We start from the raw sequence: 20,190 nt of genomic DNA, 5'->3' as shown, positions 1-20,190 counted from the left end.
GCTAGCTACACAATACTCTATTATATAATAATATAATATTCTTTAAGCCAACCCATCCCCCACCTTAAGTTTTCTCTCCGGATCACTGTTTTTTCTCCGACGTGTTTCCTGATGACAGATGGTCTTGAAAACAAGTGGGATGGAGATGACTGAAAAGGGTGGACAGAGGGGGATAGGGAGAGAGGGGGGGGGAGAGAGGGAGAGAGAGAGAGGGGGGGGAGAGGGAGAGGGAGAGGGAGAGAGAGAGAGAGGGGGGGAGGGAGAGAGGGGGGGAGAGAGAGAGAGGGGGGGGAGAGAGAGAGGGGGGGAGAGAGAGAGGGAGAAAGAGAGGGGGGGAGAGAGAGAGGGTGGGGAGAGGGAGACAGGGGGGAGAGGGAGAGGGGGGGGAGAGAGGGGGAGAGAGAGCGGCTAACAGGGTTGAGGTGGCCAGACATGAAAGATTGAGAGAGTGAGAAGAATTTCCACTGCAAAAGACACGGTAGGCAGAGAGACAAAGAGACACAAAGAGGAAGATGCTGTGATGGAAAGATGCAGACAAGAAGAAAGAAGTGCCTTTTTATTGTAGAAGAATATTTTCTGTGAATGTCTCCCTTTTACCTATGACAGGCATATTTCACATCTATATTCCACCAGACCCACTGTGGGAAATGTTGTTGCTGAGACTGTTGATTCTTGTGAAGGTCAGACTGCCCTGGACTCAATAGAGCAACACCAGGGGGGTCGTCTTCCTTTATCCATTGAGGAAAGTACGGATGGATATTCACACTATTCATCCACTGAATTAATCTGACTGAAAAATTGATTCTTAACAGCCTTCAGTAGGCATATTCACAACACTGTTAACTCCATTTTGTGGTTGTCAGTATTCACATGTTTAGCTTGTGCAGCCTACAGATTTGTCGATATTGATTTATCACATTGAATTTAAATGATCAGAATCTTTTCCCAAATCTTGTTTCTAAAACTTTTTAAACTTAGCACCATATAACGATTCTTGCGCAAACACACACACCCTGACTAAAATGTTTGTCCCTGAAAGCATGTGTCTCACTGGCACAAATCTCCAAATGTGGCACTAGTTCCCCCAAACTAAAATGTGTGCATTCGTCTTGCAATTAGTTCAAGCAACAGTGTTGCCTTTATTTATATATCTCATTTTGGTTTTTGATGGTGCAGCACCTCTTTACAATAACTTTTACTGACCAGACCCTATCCAAGGTGACATACAAATAATAGGGCAGGTGACAGAGCCAGGACGAACACATGGACTTCTCTGCCTGACTGGGTACTTCTCTTCACTCCATCCTATCTTGGATCCTAGTCACATTGTGGGTGTTCTATGAAGAAACACTTCCTTTCAACACAAATCATCTTAGATTGCCATAAGGAAAAAATACTGAAGAAGCAACAGATAAGTTATTCATAGTGGTGAAGAACTGAATTTGTTTTATATGTTGTATTTGCATTTGCAAGCTTGTTTCAAATTTTCTTCCTCCAACATTTGGGCTCATTAACCTTTAATGACCAAGAAAAAAATCTGTTGGTTTCATTGTAAACAGGATCTGGAAGGAGTTGAAAAAATGCTTATGCCACAAGTCTGGAGTTCTATAGAGATATTTGGTCTTTGTTTTTACTTTGTTGTTGGGACCCAAAGGAATTCCAACAAAGAATGCATTTAATTTTCTTTACATGTTCTCTTATCCTTACCTTGATGTCCTGGCTAAATATAGCACAATGTTGTCATTGCCAAAACACAGGAGAGATCTCGACATTTAGAATAGGGTAGAAAAGTGGTTCTGGCATCCAAAATGTTGGCTGTCCTCTTGTTATGTCTGCACCACTGGCTCATACGTGAGGCAATTTTTGAATAGTTATTTCACAAATAGGAGCAGATGCTACAAACATTCCACTCATCTTTACCATCACTTTAAAATTACCCACAGCTCTTCATAGCCAGTGTTGAGATTAGGCCAATGCTCATTGGTGTCATATGGCAATGCACTGCAGTGTTCCTGCTCTGCCAGAGTGAGAGCTTGGCGAGGCTAGCCATGCTGCCGCTGTGTTTGTCGAGTGGCAGCAGTTATCCCTCCTGTCCTCCCCTTCCCCACATCATGCCCGGTGGTAGCAGCAGAGCTTTGGCTTGGAGATGAATGACTTTAGATGAGTTGGTTGAGAAAGAGGGGCATCGGGGGGGGGGGGGGGGTCCGGTGCTTCCGGTGGCCTCCGCTCTGCTGACTGGGGATGTTGTGTCTGTGCCGGGAAGCTGACAGGGCACAGCTGACCTGTCTCCCTGAGGTACACTCTGCAAAGGCGGCCATTTAGGTTCAAGTCCCCTCCCCTCCACCCCTTATCTCTCTCTGTTGGAAAGCACCCGATGATGGCCATTTTGGTGCAGAGAAATGCTCGAGGGCCTTTGAGCCTCCCAGCCTTCTTGGTCTGTTGGAGAACCAATAAAAAATGGCAGTTTTGGCTCAGGGTACGTAGGGTTTGGGCTTGGGATGGCCCACATCCTTCCAACAGCAGCTAAAGACAGACATGATTAAGCATGCAATGGTGCCCACGGCCCAACTCCCCTCACAGGAGCTCTGCGCAGGTCTCTCTCCATCTGTCACACACACATACACACACACACACACTCCTGGTGAAACACAGGCAGTGGGTGTGTTCTGGCCAAAATGGCCACCGTGGACCTTTAGATGGATTGATTTGAGTTCCAAACTTTGCTACAGTACAAACAGCACTGACCCACTCTTTGTTCGTTTCCAAAGTTACACTGAAAAAATGTCCAGTGCCATTAAGTTTTGCACACAAAGAAAATTAGTCATCACAAGCCATAGTGTTTCATCCTAAGACTTAGGATCCAAAAAGCGTATCACAAAATATACTTTACGACCACAGGTGAACAACACTCACTTCACCCTTCGATTGAAATCTTTCCTTTCTCATAGCTTACCTCATTTAATCTCTGCTCATCCCCAAAGTTTGCCAGGACCTTGTTATCATATTCTAAACACAGCAATAAACAGGCAGAGAGGATTCAGTGGAACAGCAGCCAACAACAACAGTAGCCTGCCAGTTGTGAGACTGGATAGGATTCATGGTGCTGCTGAGGGACCTGGGCTGACTTCTGTCAGGAGGCCTGAGGACACAACCTCATGACCGTGATCTAACCTCACGCTACTCTGCAAGGTTTAGCATGAGAATAGTTCAAAAAGAATGTCAGTGGTCAACCACAGACAGTGTACACGGTTCAAAAGGTGGCGAATGTTTGCCAATGGTAACATGCAAGGAATCTGTTGCTGCCTTTGCCGTACTGGGTTGGAATGTGGTTGTGTTCCCACTCCTAATGAATAGCCATGCATTTCTTCCCGTTGTGGATCTCTCTTTTGGGATCTGGTCCCTTGAGAGAGAAATTACCTTCTAGAAGTTAAATAGTAGAAGGCCATAGTCCTTATCTCTCTGTCTCATTCTCTGTCCTGCTCCCGCTCTCTCTTGCTCTCACTCTCAGGAGACTTGACACATCCTTGGAACAGACTGAGCATACATTAAACTACATTTAACATTCAGACACTTATTTTACTCCTCTTTTTGTTACATTATTAAAATTCGTGCAGACCCCCTCAATTATTTCTCTCACCCATCTCTGTGGAACTGATAATTGGTGTTATTTATCTAAACAATACCACCGTATGACTCTGGGGTTCAGAGTTTTTGAATTATGGATGAGGACAAATGCAAAGCAATTGGACGCATTTTTACTTTGGCACCATCGCTTACAGGGAGTTTGGCCATTAAGCAAAGAAAAAGAAATTGCAACAATATTCTATATCCTTCCCCTCTCTCTCCTCTCATCATAAAACTGACTTCTTATATTTGTCTGTCCCTGTCTATCAGCCAGTGTTCTCCATTGGGGTTACTTTGGCTTAGCTTTGGTAATGAAAAGCCATTTGGAAATCTCCAGAAGGGACTAGCGACAAGCCATTTAGAAAAGTTGTTGTTTTTTTCCTTGTATTATAATCTTGTATTTTTTTACATCCCGTTCCTGTGGTGTGTAGAACTATAAATGTCTCGAGCCTAACTTCTCTTCTTTCGTTGTTCCTCAAGGTGTGGCGGAACCCTTCAGCCCGTTCTGGTTCTCGGTGGAGCCACAGGACACGCTTGCCATCCGGGGCGCTGCGGCGCTGCTCAACTGCTCCGCCCACAGCGAGGCAGCCACGCCGGCGCGTGTGGAGTGGAAGAAGGACGGCACCTTCTTGAGCCTGGCATCGGACGAGCGGCGGCGGGTGCTGCCTGACGGCTCGCTGCTCATCTCGGCGGTGGTGCACTCCAAGCACAACAAGCCAGACGAGGGCACCTACCAGTGCATGGCCACCATCGACAACCTGGGGACCATTGCCAGCCGCACGGCCCGTCTCTCTGTAGCAGGTGGGAAGACTCACGTTTGACGTACTCACGTGCATTTTCCCAGCACGTTTCTTGTGTATGGTTATGGTTAAATGATTCCATAGCAGGTCACAGTGTGGAATATACAAAAAAAGAAATGCTGTGCAAGGATTGGTAGTTTGCACGACCAAAGTGTTTATCTGTTCACAGCTGTCACATGACTTATATTTTGAAAGGTGCAAGGATTATGAGGTGCTTTGAGTCTGGTCTGAGTCCTGATATTCAATTTGCAGCTGGAGGGAGGAGTGTAAAACATGATTATGTTCTCCCTCGGCCCGGTTCTGTAGAAAGAACCAGAGAACCTGGTCTCCCCTTAGCTTTACGCCTGTTTGAGACAATAAAAGAATGAGTGGGTGTGTGAAAATCTGAAGTGTCTGAAGCAAAGTCCCACTTCTTGTCACCCTGACAGTTTGTCTTGTCATAACCTTTAGGAGAAGAACACTAATGAGACAGTGTGCTGCCAGCTAGGGTGGCGGAAAGAAACTTGAAATAAATGAACTGGAGGTGAACGGTGTTATGATGAACTTGCAGGCTTATAATACTTTGTGTATGCATTCCATTTTTTAGCACTTTGTCGAGAAAAGTAGTTATTTCCAAAAGAAATAGAATAAGTTTGATATTTTACTTGCCCCCACGACAGTGGTCCACTGCAATCATGCTTAAGAGTTTTAGCATAGCTGTAGCATAGCATTAGCTATATAATTAATGCGGACATTGGTTATAAAGAACTGTGGTAGACAGTGGTAGCGTCAGACCTCAGTTTGTGTGCTGTCTACTCATATGGCCATAAGTGGTGCAGATCCACACAGCTCCCCCGCCCCCATAACACTCTACTCCATCACATAGCGACCCAGGACTATCATCATGGGAAATCTACTGACCTCTTAGGTCACACCGGCAAATCGATATGGTCTTCCTCGGGATAGGACAGGCTTCGCTGGACGTGTGAGAGGAAAAGGGAGGAGAGTGAGAGTATTAGGGTGTGTGTGTGTGTGTCGACACATCCATCCTCTTGTGTGAGTGCACATGCATCGTGTGTTTAGTGATAGTTAAGTGTGTTCTGGGGGGGTGAAGTGATGGGTTTTTAAAGTTTGCTCGTGTGGCAGCAATTGGAGCTTGAGGAGATTCACAGGTCAATTGCACATAGTAAATCTGCGTCGTTGAACCCTATGCATGTTTAATGTGTCCGGGAACCCGCCAAGAGATCTGATCGCACTATGAAATGATGAAACCGAGTCTGTGAAATCCTCCAGGGTAAACCATCAAACGATGTTAGATCAAATTAATTTCATCTGCTGTTTTATATCTTTTTATGACTTTACGTCTCTCTCACACACACACACACATGCAACTACGAGGACACACTCTGAAGCTAATTCCTACTCACAAAGATGGATCCCACACGGTCGTGTTATCACCTGTCCACACGTGCGCACAACCCCGCTCCACCGTCTTGAACGCATCCGCATGCAGCCACACATCCCTGCATGCGGGGAAATGATCCCTCTCTGGCTCGCTGGCAGGTGGGCAATAAAAAGGTTAATTGTGGCGTAGTGGGAACAGGCCATTACACAGCAATTGGCCTGGAAACGGGAGCGATGGGCGTGAACCCTGAGATGTAACAATGGCATGCGGGGCGGAGGGAGAGGGGGGGGCGGTGGGATGGGTGGGGGGGTAATATCAGTGATTGATGTTCTAGAGACGTGTTCCTGATCATCCATAGGAGGTGATCTTGCCCGCCTCCCCGCCCTGCACACCCACCCCTGTCTCTTGTGCCTGCACTCGTGCTTTTACTGTGACCTTTGTCTCCCTTCCTTTCTATGACACACTGGCCGTCTCTCCTCCCTATACCCTGTCACTCTTCTCTCCTCCTTCCCCCCCCGCTGTCTCTTTCCCATCCCTCTGCTCCTGCAGGGGCTGGGTCTCTCTTCTCACCTCTCTCTTCTTCCTCCGCGTCCTGCCGCCTCCTTGTTCCTCTTCCCTTCCCCTCAATTCTTTTGGTTTCCCCTCTCCCTGTCTCCAGTCGTTTGATCATCTCTCTGCCTGTGCTGTTGCCCTCGCTTCCATCGCGCCTCCTCTCTCTCTCTTCCTCGCCTCCACCTCTCCCCATTTCATCTGATACCACCCTTCCTCTTCGCCGCTCCCTTGTCATCCATCTGTCTCTCTTTCTCATTTCTTTCCTCTCACTGTTCCATCTTTCTCCCACGTCTCTCCATCCCCTCCCTTCTTTTCAGCGTGTTTCGTGTGCACCTCTCTGTGTGTGCTCTCCCCCCCCCCCCCCCCCCCCCACACACAGGCACAGACACAGCAGGGGGTGTGGCTTCTCCCGGCCGAGCAAGATCATATGTATTCAGTCGGTGTCCGAGAGAGAAGCAGAGGAAGGGGAGAGCGAGAGGAGGGCCGAGGGGGTGGAGGGGGGGTCTGTAGGGCAGACGACGAGAAGCGCGTAATGAGAATCATGTCTCCACCCCTCCCTGTCTGCTCCCACTCTGCCCCCCCCCCACCCCCGATTCCCTCTATTCTCTTCCTTCCTTTTTCTGTCGCTTTTCTGACCTATGCTGTGCTAGTCTTTTTGTTTCCCTCTCTCTCATACACAAAGCCTTCCAGACAACATGTCCACAAAAAAGTCCCCACCCCCTCCCCAACCACCAGCAGCAGTGTAGATTATCGTTGACTGTGCGTGTCACAAATGTCACATTTACCTCCGCTCACACCTGTGATATATTCAGTGGGAAGCTTCTGAAGGATTTCCTTCCTCTCCCTCATGTGTATGCCTGGAGAGACTCTTAAATCCCCTGTTTGATGTGCTGTATCTTGTTATTCTCATGTTATAGAGCTCAAACCCCCCTATATTGGGAGGATAGAGCTCCACTGTCCCTGTCTGTGTTTTCCCTCCTTCATAAATATAGCCAGTTCTTTCATTTGCCTTCATTTTATCAGGTGTGACAGATTACCCTGAAATAAGGAATGTTCAATTTGTTATGCTACAGTAAGAGATACATACAGACATTGTGCTTTTAACATCTTTTCCGTTGTCGTGAACTACTCGCATGCCATTATCGGTTTCGATCATTTGCACTGTGTCCACTTTTAAGTGTTTTATTTCTTGATGGGGTTTTTATCACTCCTGTATATAGGCTCATTTGTGCTCTTCACCTGCTCACCAAAAGGCCTAATCCAGAGAGTCATCTGACTGCTGACCAGATTAAATGGTTAGGTATGTGTTTCGAGGTGTTGCCACGGTCGGCACTTTGCGGTAGTGTCTGCATGTTGGTCGTTCTTGTTGCATTTTTTTGTCATGGCGGTATTGTCACGGCCGTAGCAAGTGGAAATAGCGAAGGATGGGATGTGTGGAAACTGATTGGGGACATAGAGGCGTCTGTGTTTCCATTGGGTGGAGGTGTGAGGGGAGTGGTTAAATGGTGTCCAAGTTGCGTGAAAGTGGACACACACACAGACACACAGGCATGCCTACACACACACACACACACACACACACACACACACACACACACAGACAAGTGGATGATCCAGGACTAAGACATGACTGTTATCTCAAAGCCCCGTCTGTTTCCAAGTACACACTATGTGGGATGTAGCAGGATTGGCTGGTTACTTTCCTGATACACACACACACACACACACACGTATATTTCTACACACTCAGCCTCACCGCCGCCCCTCCCTCTCCTCTCATTCCAGCGGTGACCCGTCTCCTCGGTCTGAGCTGTACCCTGAGCTGTCTGTGTCCCTCCCTCTCAATCAATCAGTGTTTCATTTCACACTCCCTATACCTCTCTCTCCCCTCTAGCTCCCTGCCTCTCTCTCCCCTCCATCTCCCTGCCTCTCTCTCCCCTCCATCTCCCTGCCTCTCTCTATCCCCCTCCCCATGCATGTCACTTTACCATCTTCTACTCCCACATCTGGTCATTTTTCTTCATTCCCCCTCCTCCTCATTCTATCTCTCCTTCTTTCTCTCCCCCCCTCCCCCCACCTCCCCTTCAGCCCTCACTCTTTTTACACATCCCCATTTCACAGCTGCACAGTGACTGCGCCCGAGTCGTAAAACACAAACACTGCAAACAAACAGCCCTCTGTACAGGAGCGGGAGCTCACGTTTGAAACTGCAGCCTCCAAAGAAACAAATCAACCATGTCATCCTTTACCTGTTTCTGAGGCTCCTTCAAGCCATATCCCCTCGCCCCTCCCATCCATTGTTGCTTCGGAACAAAAAGGCAGTTACAAATGCTAGGTCTCAATATCCCCCAAAATGGACCCAGGTTTTAGTTGTTTTCCTCTGGTTACGATCCAGCCCCAAATCACAGTTCAATCTGGACAACAGCTCCACTTGAAATGTGAAACCTTTATTAACGACTGTTGACATGTTGCCGCGTGACAGTCTCTGGGAGAAACCAGGGGGTCATCTTGGTGACGAATGGCCCTGAACTTGGAAGTGAGTTCAGGGTCAAAGTGATGTTTTAGTACCCTGATTCTCATATGTCACCAAGAGCCTGGGAATGACCAGGGAGGGAAACTGAGATTGGATGAAATGGAGAGAGGGTGACAGGGGAATAGGAAAGAAGCCCTTTGCAGGGAGCCGTGAATTCCGCTAACAGACTCTATTTAGTTTTTGTTTACAAATGTATTAGATAAATGGTCCGGGTAGGAAACTTGATGAAGGGAGGGCTGTATCACTGCTCTCCAGGCACCTGTTCCCCTTCACATGGGTTTTAATGACCCTTGTGTTTACACATGCTGCTGTATTTGTGCGCGCGCATGCACGAGAAAATTATGTTTGTCCAAACATGGATGTGCATATGAACATGGGATGTACGTGTTCTGGACACCCACTTCAGTGCGTGCGTACGTGTGTGCATTTGGCTGCCACAGTTTATCCGGTGTTCCTTTCCACAGGGGAGCTGCCTGGGTGGAACCAGAATCATGTCAAGTGTAACAACCACGTGGATGGATTCTCATTGTAAAGGGGCACTTTGCTGCTCTGTTTGCAAACACCTGTCATTGTCGCAAGTAATGGGAGGGGGAGAGGGGAGGATGGGGGGTCTTGTTTACATTAGGTTGCCACAGCAACCTCACAGGTGTTAGCGAGGGCTTGGAAGCCTCTTGCACCTGCTCAGTAAGTGTTAATGTGGGGATGTGACCAGACTGGGTTTGCTAGTGTTTCCACTCTGCTCAATATAGCATCAGTCTGGCCTTGCCTACTCTGCCTCTGTGACTTGAAACCTATCATCAGTTTGCTTCTAGAATTCTCACCTGAAAACAAACACGCCCAAATTTAAACAGACCTTCATAGATCGACTTAACCTTAGACCACACAAGCCTTTGTGAGTTGCGATAGTTTTTATGTCAATGGACCACACACCCCTCCCCCCAAGTACACAAACCAGAGATTGAGTCGCTCATTTGGGCAGAGGGAGACAAACTCTGTTTTGGACTGTATTTTGCACTCCATGACTTCCCATGCTCTTGTGTCTCTCAAGACTCCCCACCTCCCAACACACAGTCACACACATCACAATGCATAATGCATTGGCAGTGTAGCTACACATCAATGAAGACATCTGTCTACAAAGTACCTTTACAAAACCTGAGAGCTTCCTGTGTTTAGCTCTCCCCCCTCCTCTGTAGACAAAGGTGGGGATTTAAATTTTACTTAAGCGCACTGGGAATTTGCCATTGCCGGTATTTCACCTTCCATATGGGCTTCCATCTTGACATGTTAATCAGTTACTTAGTAAAACATAATACAGGCATACAGTAAGGAAAGGGCTTTCATGGTTTTAAGGTCTGTTCTTGGTTATGCAGCTTTGATTAATATATTACTGTATACTTAGTGTCTTCTCTCTTAACATTCACTAAACTGTACAAGTCCTAGACTCCACAAATACTGTACAAACATTTCTATACAGTTTTTTTTTTTGTCTTCTGTGGTTGTCTGTTATTAGCATCCTCAACAGTTGAGCGGGGTCCATTTCAATGAAAATATTTGGGATTCAGCATTCAATTGAAATCGCATCCTCTTCTTCACGTTAGGACGGACGTGGAGGGGAGACAGCATCATGAATCATCCCCCTCCACACCTGCAGGGTACCAGAGGAGTACAGGGCGCTCCAACACAGACGCTGCGCTCTAACTGTTTCCTGTCACTCATCCATTTTGTTAGACACATCGTCAGCCATAGTCTCTTTGAAGCTCCCCTCCTCTTCCCCCAGATGACTGCCACCAAAGCGCCCCTGCCCTCGCACCGAGGAATCCGACACTCTTCAAAGCCGTCGGCATAGACATATTACTCACCATCCCATTGCCACACAGAACCGTTAAGTCAAGGATTCTGGGGCTTTTTTTTTGGGGGGGGGGGGAGATGCGGGGGGGTGTAGAGAAGCCGTATTCAGATCTGCCGGTCTTTGGGGAACGAAGTGGGAGCAGTGGGAAAGGGAGTGTAAGGGACCCCCTGGTTAGTCTAGTGCACCTCTTAAGAAGATTAGCATGGCAAAGCTTTACTGCAAGTGGGTTACCAAGTTGAGATAACCAACACGAGAAGAGCCGTAGCCTGTTGTCAGTCACAGCTTGCACTGAATAGTCTGTTTAAATGCAGTCAAGCAGATACAAACGCAGAGAGTGGTAGGAAAAGACTATTTTCTGCCCCTTGCTGGCACTCGCTCTCCATTCTATCTCGCTCGCTTTCCGGACTCCAGTCAATCTGCATAAGAAAGGATGACTGACTGCACTCCGCTCTCATGCGGTTTGTTTACCTTCCCAAACCTTATTGAGATTCACAGTCCATCCTGCGTTTCCTAGCACAAGACTCGCTAGATAACAACGGCAGGAAGGTTACGCACAAGTCCAAGGCCTGCATGTCTCTTCTTTGTGACCCTTTCAGCTCCGATATGGCCAGCAGTGCACATGCGTGGGTCAGGGTTGGCCAATGGAAACTTTGCTTTGTTCTTTCAAAGCCAGGCTTAAAGTAAGGCTTTCATCGTGCATTTGAACCCTGATAGAACGTCAGTTCTGACTGTTGAAACCCTGCATGATTCATTTTGAGGCGGGAGCGATGTGTGTTCAAACCCATCTCAATTATTCAATCAATTCATGGACATTGAGAGGAAGGGAAGAGGAGGAGGGAAAGTTCTTTTTCGGAGCTCTTGGCAGAATTTGTAAGGCAGTTTTGGAGTTGGATGAGTGAGATTGGGATCGACACTGGGAGGGTTTTATGCACTAACCATTCTGATGTGTTAATGTCAACAGTCGCCTGACTTACTGAGCATAGCTCTTGTTTTTGGGAGCACAGAAGTTTGACTTTCTTTGAACTTCCTTATAGCTTTTGTATTTTACTCCAATAATTACACTTTCTACTGTATACTCCTACCAATGAACTTTATGTTATGTTTTATGTTGATTGAACCAGCAGAGACATGGGTGTTTCATTGTAGATTCTGCAGAGGGAGCCTAGCCTATGGCATGACAGAGCACACTGGGGAACGCATGAAAGCTGGAGAGATCTGGATTTCTTGGAGATTTCTATACTTTTTGAATGTGTGTTTTTATATATTCTTTTACACACTCCCGCTCCAGCTCAACATCCCTATAGGCATGGTATTTTGAGAGCCCTGTGATGTTGTGTGTGTGTGTGTGTTGGAGGGGATGGGGGGGGGGGGGGCAATCCACACCCGTGTAACATTTCTCACACTCCCGCACACAGGGCAGCTTGGAGTCATCAGGGGCAACACCTCGAGCAGCATCCGCCTGGCTCCCTCCAGACCCACTCAAAGCTCTGGCGTCTCCTTCCAACTGAATACATTCCACTCCTTCCCCTTTCAAACACGTCCCTCCTTGTGAATAACATCCAAGCTTATTTAACATCTTTTTAGCCCACCAAACTCCCTTCGATTTACGCCAGCAGCGCGGGTTTTGCCTGTTATGAGTAAGAAGTCGGCAAAGTTGTGTTTTGGTTTGTTAACATGTCGCGGAAAAAGCTTATCCGTCTGCGATATGTGGCTTTTAGTGCCAGTTGTCACTCATGATTAAAAACAGTGTGGAGGGTGGGGAAAGAGAGACAACAGAAGTAAAGTAGAGTTCTGAAATGAACAGAGGACGTGTTATCCGTGTTGAATGAAGTGCCGTTAAGGAGCTGTTAGAACCGGCTCTATCCTCCCGCTCTTCTCTCACTTCTTACACCCCCTCCTTATTTGATGTGCGGGGGGAGGGGGGGCATTACATTTTGGGTGATAAAGAGCGTGTGAGCGAAAGCGATGGCATATAAAGGAAAGATGAGGAGAGAGAAGGGCATCGTTTGTTCCGAGGGAAGGGAGGACTGGGACGAGGACCAGCAAGTCTGGCGTTCGGAGGAGACGGAGGAGGCGTAAAGGACATGGCGGCGTTGGCTGCGACTGTGGCCGTACGTGTGTGTCCGCGTCCTCGTTTCACTGGGGCTGCGCTGAACTCTGTGTGCCAGGGCCCCGGGGAGGGGGTCTGAGTTCCTCCCCTTGCACGCTGCCTTTCGCCGCATCCTGATTGGAGCGGGCGGGCTGCAGAGGTGTCCAGCCCCCTGAGCCGAGGAGGAGGACGGGAGGGGTGGAAGGAGCAGAGGTGCTGAGTTGAGTGAGGGAGCTCAATTGTTGATGAGTTTTCCGGCTTCCCCTTTAAGAGCCCCCGCTGCTGGGGCTGATGTGTGGTGTTCTGTGGGTGCCAAATACACATCCTCTCCACCGCATGTTTTGTCCTCCTCTAAACAGGTTTTATGCTGGAATGGCAACATCCCACACACACTCCCAATATCCAACCATAAACACATAGTACGGCTGCACATAAGCCATCAGATTAAATCACTTCCTGTCATTAGCGCCTGCAGAGATCATCATGTACATACTGACATATCATGCGCAAAGCGGATTTTGGGCTTGATGTCCCTGTAAGTAGACTTCATGGATGAAACGTCTCGGCCATTATCCCATATTAAACTATCACCTCCGGTGCTTTGCCACACACATTTCTATTTCAACCTGCGTTTTCTAGTGATCTAAATCCTGCATTATATTCCATTCACATGTCAATGCTGTTGTAGACCACCGCTACCAAGGCACCCTGGACTGTGTCCTATGTAAGCATGAATAGGACTCTGAGAATATTATGGTCTGCATGGGGCCCTTGATGACTGCCAGGGAACCCATGTGTGGGGAGGTCCTTAACTGACAGTAATTGACCGACTCATCATGTTCCCTGAAAGAAGCAAATGATGATGAATGCCTCCCACCACCGGGAGTGACATCATCAGCAGGCGCCGCATCTGGGTCTCCGACTGACTGTTGGTATGAAACATCTGCTCCTCTGCGACCCGCCAAACACAGGAAGCAACGTGTGGAGCGTTGGCTGAGCGCTTGTCCAAGGTCGATGACATTTCACTCAATCTTTTGAGTTGTGAACATTTCTGTTCACCGTGTATAACCTTTGTTAGTAACCATCCAGGTCCTTTGTATAGACGCCCGTGGTCTTGCTTCTTGCATTTGAAAAGTTGTATCTCCTTAGAAACATCTTCAAGTCATCTTCCGGCTTGCTAGCAGAAACCCCCAAGCAACACCATATACCTGGCATACGACCACCCCTTCCTCTACACTGCTCCAACACGTGTGGTGTTAATGAGATCTTACAACCTCCCCTTTCCCATCCTCTTCCCTCCCCTCCCCTCCCTTGCTCTCGCATGTTAACATGGCCTCTCTATTCTCCATTAGTTTTTCCTGGCACAGCTTGAGGATAAACAGGCCGACAGCTACAGATAGGCATCTGCAGATGTGCCGCCATTGGCTGATAAGAACAACAGTGGGGGGGTGGGGGGGGGGGGGGTGGGGGGGGGGGGTGGGTCCTCTATCTATCTCCCTTTTGTCTCTCTCTCTGTCTCTCTCTCACACACACACTCAGCACCTGCTGACTAATGTTTGTTAGCACATCGAGATAGACAAGTGAGGGGGAAAAGGGGGGTGGCAGAGGAGGACAGGGAAAGAAAGACAGATGGAGGAAAGAGAGAGAGAGATGCATGTGGAGAGAAAGACATATCGTAGACGGTGAGAAAAGCAGGGAGGGGAACTACAAAGAGCGAGCTAGAGTGAGGGGGAAGGGGAGACTGAGGGAGGCGGAAGAAGGGAGAGAGAGAACTGAAAGGCTAGTATTATCCCTCCGGGTCTTATCTATCTGTCCATCATCTGCAGGCCAGGGTGTGTTTCTCTCTCCTTTATCGGGATGCCCTGATGAGCCGGCTGGGCGGAGGGGGGTGAGAAGGGGGTGGGGTGCGCTTGTGTGTCTGCATGGGGGGGGGGGGGGGTAACTGATGAAGCAGCAGTGGCGTTCGCAAGACACGAGGCCAGAGAAGGTGCAGGTCTGCAAGTGGTTGGCTTGGAGCATCCACCCCAGCTCCAGGATTTGTAGGCTTTTGATTGACAGGTGCTTCTGACACACCTCAACTCCTCCTCCTCGCCTCGCTGTGACATTGCGGGGAGCCTGCTCTGTTGAGCCTTTCTCCACTCTCTTTCCATCCTCTCTTTTATCTCTTCCACCTCCTTTTTTTTCCTCATAAAAGAGACAGATAGATGAAGGGATTCTCAGCTGATGTTATAGCACATAAATCTGCACCGTTTGTAACAGAAGCAACCATTCCCCCCCAGCCGGGGCCTTCCCATGGCAACGACCTCTGCAGAAGGTCGGCTGCAAATGGGCCAAGAATGAGCTAAATTCCAAGGGATAAAATAAAACACTTTAACGTGATTATAGTGTGTGTGTGTGTGTGTGGGTGGGGGGTTAATGAAATTAGCATTGTTTCAGATACAACTCAATTACCTCTAATGAAACAGACCTTTTCCTTGGTGGATCCTGGGGAGGCGTTAGCGCGGCTGGTGTCCAATCAGGAGCTGCCAAGATGGTGGAAAACGTGACCACCACCACACACACACACACACACACACACACACACACACACACACACACACACACCTGCAGCTATTGACGTCAAATACACCTAACCAAGGGAAAAACACGTGCATGTGACACACATACTCATTAACTGTTCACTCCTACGCATGTCAGCCGCAATATACAGTTAAACAGGATCAAGATCCGCATGCTATAATTTCAGTGTTAAAATTTCAATAGTTTATTGGTACACACAAGTTTTAGTCTTGAACTGTTGTTGATTGTGACACCCTGAAACACCCACAGATCAACCTGTCTGCGTGCAGATTAGAGAAGTTGGCACAGACACCCCTCATTGCACATGTCTTTCTGAGATGGCTCTATTGCTGTGTTAACAGTTTTGGTTCACAAGCAGAAACAAAGGGCTTGTGGGAAACCTTTTCAGAAGCCATTTTGTTTTAGAAACCTCTTCCTGTGTGAGCCCAGGAGGAGCCCTAAAAGCAGAAAGCCCTAAAACATGGATTCCCAATTGATGCCTGTGGAGGCATCGAAATGGAAATCTATCTCTTCCGTCTCCTAGCATATAGTGAAAATGAAAATCTGGCTAATCATTCACAAGGAAAAGGAAGAAGAGAATGTGTCTCACAACAGTATATTATGAATTCAGCTATAGTATTTTTACATTACAAAAACAATTATGTCTCACTTCTGTTAGAACTTCTTACTTGTCACCTCAATATCTTCCTCTCGTAGCATCTTGCCTGGTTCCCTGTCGGCCAACATGGGTGCCCCACCGCCTCAGGATAGTTACATCTGTGCCAACTGAGCAGTCATGATAATGCAACCATCAAACCTTCGCTAGGCAGGTTTCATCAGGATGGCTTCATTTTATCAGCATTTCTTTGTTTTCCATCCTCATCTTAAGTCTCTAACTGAAATGCAAAATCCACTCATACAGGCAAAGAGCCAACCAGTGCGATGGATGAAACATACTCTTCAACCGTTGCTACGCTGCATCGGGTAAAACATAAAAAATAAATACTGGGCTCAGTGAACATAAACACTTCTCTGATGATTGAACGTTTTTTGGTAAACAGGAGATGACTCCCTACCTCCATCTCTCTCTCTCTCTCTCTCTCTCTCTCTCTCTCTCTCTCTCTCTCTCTCTCTCTCTCTCTCTCTCTCTGTCTCTCTCTCCCTCTCTCTCTCTCTCTCTCTCTCTCTCTCTCTCTCTCTCTCTCTCTCTCTCTCTCTCTCTCTCTCTCATACACACGCACACACACAGCCTCGGTCGTATTCTAAACAGCAGCTGTGCCCAAGGGGAACTTGACCACCGCTAACACAGCCCTCCTAAATGTTTACAAGTTCAACCTCAGCACAGCATCTGGGCTGCACCTGAAGCGGTTTAGTGGCCAGGTTAAAAATATCTCTCCCCAGGCCGGGTGAGCTAACAGCTCTGTGAGACTCCATTGATTCCCAGCCGCCTGCACACAAAAAAGGGGGCGTGCCCTCAGCCCCTGGAATGAGAAGACCTTTCCAAATAAAAGCAAGCGTTTGATGGTCGAGTTGATCGAAAACTGAAATAGAGATTGATGGTTTCGTTTGACATTGTTTGAATGAAAATTGAGTGATTGAAATTGTTCAGGATGTTGCATGGTAGTGTGGTGATTACTTTGAGACTGAGATGTATACACTTCCTGTGTGTGGGTGCGTGTCTGCGTGTGTGTATTTCTGTTGGTGATGCTATAGTTGTAGTTTCAGTTTCAATGTATTTGCTTCAGACTAACACTGGCAACAAGACCTGGCTCAGCCTTCGCTGTCATATCAACAACCCCCGGAGGCATTTTTACAGTCCAATAGATAAAATAAGTACCTCTGACTGTAGCATCCACTCTTGCAAAGCACCACCCATCAATTTTCTGTCTTCAGCCCCCTTCTAAACACTGTGCATGACCTCTAAAAGGCCATGTGCTTGCCTGTGTGCTTGTGAGAGAGATGGATGAGTGTGTATGAGTGTGACAGAGAGAGTGGACTGATGTCTGCTCTTTTAGACAATGTGACAGAAAATCGGACATTGTGTCAGTTTCCGTTGGCAGTTTTTTTGAGTGCACAAAACTCATAACCCTCTCAGGTCCATCTGTCAAATATTTTATTTTCTAGAGTGGTCTCTTACAAGCCTGCATAAAAACGATGGTTTTCTAGATTCTTAAAAAAAAAAATATTGGAGTATTTTTCAGCTTTGAAACAGATTTTCCTTATCAAGGAACCATTGAGATAACGAGCCACATGGACATAAAGAAACACTCTAGTAAGCAAGCTGTTGTCTACAATATTGCTGCAGTTGTAGCATACATCAAAGATGTCCCCTGTCACAGAAGACAAATACGCTGTGACGACGCCACCGAACAACACATTTCCTCATTTCATCAGCTTGTCGAGTTTGACAGGCACAGTGGAGTATGACAAAGTGGCCGAATAGACGTTATTCAATTCTGCCTCAGTAAACAATTAATATACTGTTTTGTCACTCAAAGTTCTATTCTCAAATAGGAATTTGGTCCTTCCCCCCTCCCTTCTCGAGAAGGAAATGAAGGGCTGACAAGACATGGTCTGATCCAAGACTATCAGGATGTGGCGGCCTTTCTATCTAATGAATACAACAGATTTCCGTCACTACTCCACGGCCTCGTTGAAATACTCCCCAAAATTGACCTTCCCTTTCCCCTCTTTGTTGATTTCACTCCCGAGTGCGAAATCGGATCAGTTTAAGGAAATCTGGTGTTATGCCTTTGGCCCCTGAAGATCACTGGACAAATACATTGAAGTAGTCAAACAGACTTTGCTTTCAAGACAGCTTGTGCCCGTAGTGGCCAGGCAAGAACCTTCACAAACTTGCCATAAAGAATTAATTGTCCAGTGTTTGAGTCATGCAATATGCACAGCCTCTCAAGAAGCCTCTACCAACATGAACTTCACTGGGAACTGGGTCCTTTTCATCCAGGCCTTGTGTGCACATATACAAATATACCTACCTACAGTATATACACACACAACCATTCACAGCTTGTCTATCACACGTCAGTCCTTAAAAGTCCTCTAATTTATGCAGCCGGAAAACTGTTGGGACTATACAGCGTGTGTGCCTTTTGATCTGGTAACACAGTGGGGTTTGGGTTTGCATAACAAAGGGAATAAACGTTCGACAGCTGCCAAATTAGAACTGGAAGCATTTGTCTAGTGGTTATCTATGAGTCTTAGGAAGCTGATATTTCTTTGTTTCCCTGCGAGCCTTGAACTTCCACAGAGCTGTGTGATGTTCGCTGTCTCTGAGCTTCAGCCCTGCTGCCTATGGACACAGGCAAACACACAATCTCACAGAGGTACTTACTCACATCCAACAGAACTGACAAACACAGACACTCCGTCCTTTCCACCTTTGTGAATGGTCCCCAGTGTTTAAACAACTGCCTGACTGAGAACCTCCTCAGAACTGTAAACTCACCATTTAGAGTCTGATTCAGAGTGTTCCTGTACACATTGTAAAGGTCCCAATCTGTAAAATGTGCTTAAAACCTTGGAGCAAGTTCATTATAGCCAGCCGCAACCTTAAGGGAAACTTAAGATGAAATGAGCAACACACTGTAGAAAGAAGGGAGCATTCCTTATTTTTATATCAAGTACATGTAATGATAAATGTGAAAAGCACACCCACAGACACACACATTATACGTTCTCATCATCTCTGCAATGAGGCTGCTTATTCAATAGTCTCTCGAGTCTACCGCAAAGAAACGCTTCATCGATCCAGTCTTCACACTCCCATAACTAACTCCTCACATTGGACTGGGGAGTTATCGGCCTGTGTTTGGGCGCGTTCTATTAAATGATGCCCACAGCAAGCTCAGCTTGGTTGCTGTCTGCTGTTCTGCCATTGATCAAGAGTCCAGTAGGTCTGGATGCAATTGCTCTGTCAATATGCAGTGAGGTTGATGTGTGTGCAGAAGGTATAATGCCAATGGTACTGGGCATTTGAAGAATATACAGGTTATGGATGCATGTGGAATTGATTCTAAAATCAATTGCTGGCCCCGTTGCCTCTTTGTCCTTGTTGATGTCTCACAGACTGTCCACTAAAGATATTAAGATTTGTGTAAAAAAAAAAGTGCTTCATCCTGCTCTGTGGTTGACTAGGTAACTACAACTAAGCAGAGAGAAGAGCGTAAGGTTTTGATCAAATCTGTCCTGAAGTTATTATATATTATTATGAAATGGAATATTATTATAATATTTGTATCGCTCCAACCACACTGTTTTGCAAATACCGGCCAAATATTGCTATGGAATCTCATTTTCTCCAGTAATGCTCTGGACAAAGGAAGGATGTAACACTTTGTGAAACTGCTCCAGCCAAGCGCCTTTGAAATCAAATCCTCATGTTTGTGGGATGTACTTGTAGCAACAGGGAGGCAAAACGCCAGCAGTTCTGCAATTAGAAATATTAATGTTTTGGGATCTAAGGGGATCCCACAGCCTTATGTATATTGCAGTAAGCCCTTTTTCCTGATTCTGGACCTGCTTTTAATTAAAAAGTGTAGGATCCCCTCTGCGTGTGTGTGTCCAAGGTTAGAAATACCCCCTGCCTACTCACGAGTATCGGCTAACATCCAGATCTATTAATCTGAAAAGAGATGGACAGATTCATTCAGATGATTCCTACGATTATCAGGTTATTACTTGCTGCCAAGCTATGCAGATTGTTAAAAGATCAGTGAATTTTCTGCACTAGTTGTCTGGCCGGTGTGGAGTTATTGCATTTCCTAGGAGAATACAACA

The 20,190-nt window shown here is 46.9% G+C and overlaps 1 protein-coding gene across 8 annotated transcripts in view; it reads left to right on the top strand.

The window, feature by feature from the left end:
- The window catches only part of neo1a (neogenin 1a), a 114,575-nt gene that overhangs the window by 40,022 nt on the left and 54,363 nt on the right, over positions 1-20,190 (top strand). For all 8 annotated transcript variants that reach the window (XM_062471064.1, XM_062471068.1, XM_062471071.1 and 5 more), the window contains exon 2: positions 4,105-4,425. In XM_062471064.1, the coding sequence (XP_062327048.1) occupies positions 4,105-4,425 (321 nt within the window). The remainder of the gene's footprint in view (positions 1-4,104; positions 4,426-20,190) is intronic.

Source organism: Osmerus eperlanus, chromosome 10, assembly GCF_963692335.1.
Source record: "Osmerus eperlanus chromosome 10, fOsmEpe2.1, whole genome shotgun sequence".
Taxonomy (NCBI): domain Eukaryota; kingdom Metazoa; phylum Chordata; class Actinopteri; order Osmeriformes; family Osmeridae; genus Osmerus; species Osmerus eperlanus.
The sequence above is the reverse complement of the archived record's forward strand: the minus strand, read 5'-3'. Positions and strand labels throughout refer to the sequence as shown.